The sequence below is a fragment of the Aureobasidium melanogenum genome (genome assembly GCF_000721775.1).
Source record: "Aureobasidium melanogenum CBS 110374 unplaced genomic scaffold scaffold_26, whole genome shotgun sequence".
Lineage (NCBI taxonomy): Eukaryota > Fungi > Ascomycota > Dothideomycetes > Dothideales > Saccotheciaceae > Aureobasidium > Aureobasidium melanogenum.
The window spans coordinates 418,244-426,691 of NW_024470078.1; the positions used below are offsets into that span (position 1 = coordinate 418,244).

At 43.5% G+C, this 8,448-nt stretch overlaps 2 protein-coding genes across 2 annotated transcripts; one reads left to right on the top strand and one right to left on the bottom strand.

Moving 5' to 3' along the window:
- Window positions 1–558: 558 nt before the first annotated feature.
- Window positions 559–1,730, top strand: M437DRAFT_57432 (uncharacterized protein; the record flags this gene model as incomplete). The annotated part of the gene is made up of 4 exons (XM_041023227.1): window positions 559–816; window positions 877–1,043; window positions 1,113–1,337; window positions 1,391–1,730. Coding segments are annotated over 4 exons (990 nt in total), but the record flags the coding sequence as incomplete, so codon positions are not given.
- Window positions 1,731–5,201: 3,471 nt separating this feature from the next.
- M437DRAFT_69337 (putative methionine-R-sulfoxide reductase SelR) lies at window positions 5,202–5,902 on the bottom strand (the record flags this gene model as incomplete). Its single annotated transcript, XM_041025263.1, has 3 exons — window positions 5,202–5,260; window positions 5,311–5,622; window positions 5,683–5,902. 3 exons carry the CDS (start codon window positions 5,900–5,902, stop codon window positions 5,202–5,204), a joined length of 591 nt encoding a protein of 196 aa, XP_040876342.1.
- Between the last annotated feature and the right edge of the window lie 2,546 nt (window positions 5,903–8,448).

The following is an 8,448-nucleotide window of genomic DNA, read 5'->3' on the forward strand; positions in this document are numbered from 1 at the left end:
GCAGATACAGATACAGGTATAAAGAGGATCGTTGTGGTCTAGTCAATGTTGGTTGAAAATCATAGCGGATCGATTAAGCTCATGACAGATATTCCCCATTCTGGCTCAAACGATCGCCCAATGTGTGGATGGTGTGCCGTAATCGGAAAGCTTGACGACTGTGAGCACTCAGACCTTGAGATGATGCTAGAGAGAGGCTTAGCGATGATAGATTAAGGAGTGAATCGAATAAGGAGAGTTTGCATAAGAGTTCACCAAGTCATGCAGGAGAAAACCAAATCACACGTGGTGGTGGAATGTAAGCAGGGTCGGGAAACGGGTAGTTTCTAGTTGTCGGCAAGAAGCGTTTCTCGGCTGCGAAAAGGCTGGGCATTGAGCAGCTCAGTAACTTTAAAGACTTAACCTGACCTCGTACTTGTCACGTCGCTGGGGTGTGGCATGGAAACATTGAGGAAACTCTGAGAAAGCAAAATGCTCGAGGACATCTAAAGACGTCGAATGACAGCTCTTGGATTGCACCACCGCCTCGACTCGACCCACGACTGAGCAGAAAAAACCATGGCAGAAGCGTCCAGCCAGACGCCGGCCACGGTGTCGACTCCCTCGTCGTCGGCCGCCGGCACCGTGACAGGACCCGGCCAAGGGCCTCAAGGCTCTGCATCGCACGATCACTCGGTCAATGGCAGCCAGAACGGCCTCGACAGCACCATGGACTCGTCGACCAAGGCTCCCAAGGACCGCAACTGCCCATTCTGCAACCAAGCCTTCACCTCTTCCTCCCTCGGCCGCCATCTGGATCTCTACATCAAGCCCAAGGTGAGTTGGCCCGGCGCTCGATGCCCGCTCCAATTGCTCTGCTAATCTCGATGGCCGCAGAACCCCAAGCCGGCCGATGGCATCCACGACGTCGAAAAGATCAAGGTCATGCGAGGAGGCATCACGAGACGCCAGCCGAGAAACAGTCTGAGGGCCAGTGCCAACAACAACAGCAGACTACAGCACGACGATGATGCTGCCAGCGACCGCGGCACCCCGACCGGCCAGTGGGGTCGTCGTATGACCATTTCGTCTCAGGACACAGCTGGCGGCGCCTCGAGCGCCATGGGCGTCAGCCCCGTCAACATGCGCGACTCCCGTTTCGGCCTCAACACTGCAAACTGGCAGAGCACCGGCGTCATCAACAACCTGCCGCCTCGCATGTCCGATGTCTCGTCCAACCACATGAGCCCTGCCCAGTTGCAGCGCTCCTCGCAACAAAAAGACCAAGAATCCTTCGACAATGCAAAGGCTGCCGAGTTGGCTCTGCGTGAACTCCTCGACAGTCTCGAGGCTGCCAGGTACTCTTTTTGCTTTTTTATTTTTTTCTCCATGATGCTGACCCTGTCCCTAGACGCAGAGTCTCACACCAGGATGTGTTCAACTTCGATTTTTGCTCCATGAACTTCCCATCGCTCTGTCTGCATGCGCTCCCTGCTCCCCAAACTCTCTTCTCCATGACACCCTTTGCCAGCAGCGACTCGTGGTCCCTCGACGTTCCCTCGGATGCCCAGCTTGATGCCCTCCAACGCCAGATCACACAACGTGTCCAACAAAAGCCTACGCCCACTCCCGAAAAAGATGTACGCAGACTGCAGATGCATCTGCAGGCCGCCTGGAACAATTGGTCTCCCCTTTCGGACAAAGACAAGAGCTCGACTTGGGGAATTGAGATTTTGCGTGCCTTTGCTCGCGCCGATCAGCGCTCGAAAGAGAAAGAGGAAGAATTGGCCAGAGCACAACAAGAAATCGCCTCGCTCAAGGAGCAGTTCACTCGTATGAGCAACCTGCAATTGCCCCGCGAGTTCATGCTGCAGCCTCCTGTCTCTCTGCCCCTCGATCCTGCTATCGTCTCGGACATGTTGACCAAAGACCAATCTCGCGACTGGGACTACGATCGTTTGATTGGCAGATGGCGGGGTGCCGTTAAGGCCGGCAAGCTTGGAGGTGCTGCTGTCAGCCTTCAACCTACACCCAACGAGCAGACTGCCATCTCGACCCCATCCGGCCCGTCTACTGCCTCAGCAAGAAACATTCAGCCTGCTCCAGCCCAACTGCCCGCCACCTCTCCCTACGAGACTAGAGCAAACCAAACCCCTCTCCAGAATGGCCATTCATCCGCCCATGGAGCCGCTGCTCGTCAAATGGGCGCCCACCAGATGGACGAAGACGAAGATGCTGACGCTGATGCCGATGCTGATGCTGACGCTGACGCCGACGCTGATGCAGATGCCGATGCGGATGGCGAGGATGCCCCAATGACCAACGCACCGCACTGGGGCTCTCACCCTCAGCACAGCTTCACCGATACCCAGATGGGCGGCATGACCAACGCTAACGGCAAGCGTCCTCCTCCTCCCTTCGATCGTTCCAACTCGAAGAACGCGAAGCTGTACCATGATAGCCCACTTCCTTCCGATACCGACGTCTTCGGCGCGCGTGCCGTTGGCCAAGTCTAGAAAATGCCGGATCACGCTGCATACGACGATTTAGCACCATCCGATTCATACCACTAGTGATTTCTGTCACAATCTCATCGTGGCAGTATCGCTGTACAGGGTTTCTTCAATGGAACCATTCGTTAATTTTCGTACCCCTTTTCTTTTCTGTTTCCATCAACGTTTATATTCCCCCCAAATGTCTTGTTTTTCGTCAGAAGCAGCACGATATCTCTTTTTCACCAAAAACGAAAGAAAAAATACGTTATCATGTGTTGCTGATGCACCGAGAGATGCCATTTCTAACGAGCCCTCGTCTTTGTTACTTCTTTTTACTATCTGACACCCCACGCAGTATTAACGAGAAATTTGAAAAAAATGCCCACCTACCACACCACTCTTGCTCCACCTTTCCTTTGCCAGCTCCTCAGACCCAATTGCTTTTTGTTGCTTTTGTTGTGGTTTCATCGCAAACCACCCAGATTGTCACATTGCTTGTTTCTCTGCTATGCGAAGATATCAATTGTGTTGGGAGGAGAAAAATTTGTCCTTGTCATTTTCTTTGGTTATTCCATTCTCACGTTTATTGGTGATGAAGAAAAAGATTGTTGTTTGTTTTGCGTGTGCAGGAAGAGATTCAAGCCTGATTAATTACTAAGACTGACTCTTCTTGCTCCTTTTTGTGTTGTTTTCCGAGGAGGAAGGGTATTTACATTATATGTCGTTCTCGTTGATTATGCCATGAAATGAATGCCCGTCCTTCTACTACATGTCCTGTCATCGTCTTTATCGTGCTTCCATTTACATGTATGATGTTGTCCTCAATGTCCTTGCGCTTGCCGAGAATGGTATATGGCTGGAAAAGAAAAAGTGAACCCAGTAAATATTGCTTCCCAATAAACGCCATCATGATGCTTTTCCTCGTCAATCTCTTTCTGTCTGTGTGTCGTGATTTCCCTTCATGTCGTGTCTCCAAGCTCAAAGGCTCTCATAGCTTGGTTTGCTTCATCTGGCCTTAGTGTGCACTCTCCTCATCATCGGTATAACTGCCACCACCGCCACGACGAGGGAATCCGTTTTGGATCCACCAGATGAGGAAACCGAGCAGCGTCAAGAGGACGAAGAGGACGATGATGATGACGGCGATGACGATATTGCGCTGCATGATTGCGTGGTTTTGCGTGGTTGTCTCTGTGGATTGTTTGATCGAGATTGCAGGATCTTTGATGGATGTTGACTTTTGGGTGTTGAGAGCGTGGTGGAAAAAGTGGGAGGGTTCGTAGAATTTCGCAGTGAGTTTTGGCGATATAATGCTAGTGTTCTTGGATAGGTAGAAAGGACGGCGATATGAGCTTTTTCGAAAACCAAGTTCTGGCGATTTTCCAAAGTGGTTGTGCTGGATGAGATGTAATCACTTTGAGGAGGTCTCTTGTCTCGTCGGGTAGACTCAAAGTACCACTCCAGAAGTTCAAAATCACAAGAAGATGTTCGTGATACACGTTAGGATTTCTTGAGCACAAAAACGGTCGTAACGAAGAAACTCAAACAGCGTTGTGGATATCGGAGCTTTTACCTTGTAAGCCAGAGGTGGTTGGTATGGCTGGCTGGCGTGGCTGGAAGGCTAGGGGATTTGCGCTGCAATCAAAACACCTGCATGCTGCCTTGTTTTCTTGACTTTGAGGATGGCAAATATGAGCTATCGGTTTCATGTACTTGTTTTTGGAATTGTGGTGGGCGAATTGGAAAGAGGTGCTTTCTCGTTTGATGCAGGTTTCTTGGTGTCGAGACGACAACGCAGAGTTGGGTTTGATTGACGATATCTGCTTCTCTCTGGTTGCATACTCTACAAAGCTAATGAGGACCCTTTGTTACAATCATTCTTTTCTCTGCCTCCTCCAATCACTAAATTCATCCTCGACATCAAACATCCATTCGCTCTTGCAGCTTTTCGACAATTTTTCTTCCCATTTGTTTACTTTTGAGACATGTGAAAAATGCGGGGGCGGGTATTTTGAGTAGCGTGGCTAGTTTAGCCGTGGACAAGTGTGTGTGCGCTTGGCAGGGTCGCCCGATATCAGATGAACTCAGTCCATGCTTTTTTAAAGATAACAAACACCCCTGCATGAGTGGATGCAATGCATAATTCTTGTCATAGTTTTTTGCATTAGTATGTTGTCTTTTATGATGAAGTAGTGGTGTAGGTGACGATGCTGTGCTGTTGACTTGACATCAGGAGTTTCTTGATGGAGAGCAATCGGGATGAGACTTCCTGGTAGACCTTGCTGCGTCTTTTGATAGCGTCGGGTATCTTTAGAAGAGCGATGCGGCAGACTCGTCAAAAGAAATGGCAGTCAAAAGTTTCCAAATACGAGGCGGCCTGCATCAAACCGCTTGCTTGGCTCTTCAGGCAGGAAATGCAGGGATAGTACAGCGTCGCTGCGCCCTATGGAAAAGGAGTCACGGAATAGTCAGGGAAAGATGGCAAGTAACAGTTGGTTCGGGATGATCAAGAATGAGATAGCATTAAGAGAGGGCTCACGAAGCAGGCATTCTCGAATTGACGTCTGACTAGGAGGCAGAAGCCTCTGCACCTCTTATCATACGATGTCTTGCACGAAGGTGGATACCAAGAGTCCAAATGTTTTGTTTCAATTATAGTATCAAGCTCCAAGTTCTCTTATATGTACAGCGGGATTTCATCAATATCGTTGCTACGTGGCGATTCTTTTAGGCCTTTGAGTCCTTGACAGGGTCGTTCTTGTTGAAGTTGAGCGAGACTCCGTTCACTATATCGTTGTCAGCATAAGCTCGTAAGGATCGATTTGGATATACATACCGCAATGACGCTCGTCAGTAGGGGTAGGATATCCCTCTCCCTTGAAGACGTGACCAAGATGTCCACCACAGTTGGAGCAAACAATCTCAGTACGCTCCATACCAAAAGTACGGTCGACATGTCTGGTCACAGCACCAGGAACAGCATCGAAAAAGGCAGGCCAGCCGCAGCCAGACTTGAACTTGTGGTTTGCCTTGTAGAGAGGAGCTTCACAGCCGGCGCAGGTGTAGACACCCTCGGAGGGCATGTGCTTGTCAAAGTCGCTGCTGTAGGGGGCCTCGGTGCCCTTTTCGCGGAGAATGCGGAATTGCTCTGTTGGAGACTTGTTAGCAAGATGTCGCAATGCCGTCTTTGATCTCAGTGATCACATACCAGGGCTAAGCTGAGCTTGCCACTCGTCCTTGCCCTTCTGCAATGGGTAGGTCATATTGTTTGAAGAAGAGGTTCCAAAGAAAGCTCCGAGGAAAGGAATGCTAGGAAGACCCAGTTTCGCGGTAGGCCCAAGAGCTGGTCTGAGAGGTGGGGGTGCTACTCGAAAAGTGGCGTTGGAAAAGGCGTAGAAACTGCGAACGACGGTTGGGAGAAAACGCATGAATGTTATGAACTGAATCCAGAGGTGTGATCCAGTATATATTCGAGTGATATAGGGTGGCCAATGTCGTTTGGAAGGGAGCAGAAACAGAGAGCTCGCCATCAATATATCGACGTCATCGTTGCCTCGGTCTATTCGGCTTCTGCCGCCACTGTAATTACCAAAGGAACTTAATTTTTTAGACTACTGGCGCACGGCACGATTATATACCAAATCCGCTAAGTAATGGCTTACTCTAGCTTTATAATAATATCCTTCCCTACTTAGACTAAAGCACCTACTTTAGTATTATTGCTAGTATTAATTAAAATTAATAATATAAAGGAAATAATTAGTTAGACTTTAGAAAAGCCTTAGTTATATAGCTTATTATAGCTATAGGCATTCTCTATCTATAACTCTAATAGTAGTTAGGAAATCTACTTCTATTAGTTATAACCTACTATTAGAATCTTCTTTCTTACTATAACATCTATTATATCTTTCTATGTCTTCTCTAATTTCTTAATCCTTCTTTATTACATTTATTATATCTAATTTTACTTAGCTAGGTAGTAGCCTTAGCGCTAGTAACTTCTATAATAATCTTAGATTATTTTTTATATACTCTTTCTTTATAATAATAGTATACTTTAACTTCTTACCTACTAGTATTATAAGGAGTACGCTCTAAGTTTCTTACTCCTTAATTTTATATCTTAGTTACCTATAACTCTAAGTTATAGTTACTAGCTTATAAAATTCTAAGTATAAAACTATCCTTCCTATCTAGCTTAAACCTTCTTTATAATATTAATATCTAACTTAATTAAGCTTCTTAAACTTACTTAAGTACTTCTACTTCTTCTTCCTTCTTTAATAGTTATATATTATACTACCTACTATATACTATTCTTCTTCTTCTTTATTAGTTATAGTAACTTCCTATTACTTATATACTAATTTTCTCTTTCTTATTACTTATAACTTACTTCTACTATATATATACTTTATAATAGCTTTTCTATACTCTTTATATTACTTTCCTTATATTCTATAATAATATTAGTATCTATTATATACCCTACTACTAGTTCTCTTACTAGAACTAGTAAATGTAGTAGTAATAGTAGTAGTAAGCCTCCTTATAAGCCTTTAGATAAGGGTAGTCTTAAGAGATACTATACTATAAAGAAGGACTTAGATAATGCTTATAAGTAAATCTTCTAACTTTTATAACCTTATTATAGCCTTTTCTAACTTCTATAATAGGTAAAAAGTTATATAAACTAGATCTTTACTTTACTATTTAGGCTCTCTTATTTACTCTAGCTCTAGCTAATATAGGTAAATACTATAACCTTAGAGTTATAGCTAAAAACTTCCTAGATCGTAATAACTATTAACTTTTAGAGCCTATTTATAAGCTAGTCTTTAGACCTAAGAAGTTAGATATATATAAAACTACTAGTACTTACGCCTTAATATCCTTTCTTAGTTATCTTTCTTATAGTAGAACTATTAACTCTAGAAATAATGCCTACTATAACTATAGGAAAGGTTCTAGTTACTTTACTAACTATATTACTATTAATAGTCCTAATAAAGAACTCTTTTCTAGAGCTTATACTAACTATGCCTTCTCTAACTACTATAAGAACTACTCTTACTATAGTAGTAAAGTACTTAGTCCTTTAAGAGCTCTTATTATAACTTCTTCTATAACTCTTAAGCCTAGATGTTATTAAGAGGTTTAGGTTATTATTTCGCTTATTTCTTGTTAGGTTATAACTAACTATTATTATATTATAAGCTTAAGTATAACTCCTTCTTTAGTTATAGAATTAATAGGTAGTCTAGATCTAGGTTCTCCTATTTATATAAGTCTATCTTTAGCTACTTCTAGACCTATAATACTAAGTTATACTTATAGTAGCTTAGCTCCTATTATTAGTTCTCCTTTTATGCCTATAAGTCCTAAGCGTATAACTATAGCTTAGTTTAGAGCTACTACCTCTTTATACTAGGCTAACTATATTATTAATAGTATTAGCGGTTAGCGTAAAAGTTTTAATACTACTTTTACCTAGTCCTCTAGAAACATTAGAGTTTAATTTAAGATATTAGTTAACCTAACCTATAGACTAACTACTACTTGTCGCCTTTAGATCTATAATGCTATTTATAAGTAGGACTATAAGTTCTTTAACGAGGGTTCTATAGGTCCTTATAACTTTCTTACTTTAACTCCTTATAAATAGGTAGCTTTAGGCGTAAACTCTATATGTACTTATACTTTATACTATCTTTAGATAGAGTATATTACCCTTTAAAAGGCTTACTATAGCTATAGCTCTAGTAGTTCTCTAGAGTAATTATTATAGAAGGGTTTTAGATTAAGAATATAGTTATAGAGGTATAACTATAATTTTAGTTAACTTTTAGGGTTTTTCCTTTATTATAAGGAGGTTTTTATAATCTTTTTAAGGTAGTAGAATATTACTAACCTTCTTTTCTTTTTAATTTATACTAATAGTTAGGCCTTCTACCTTATTATAGATAACTAG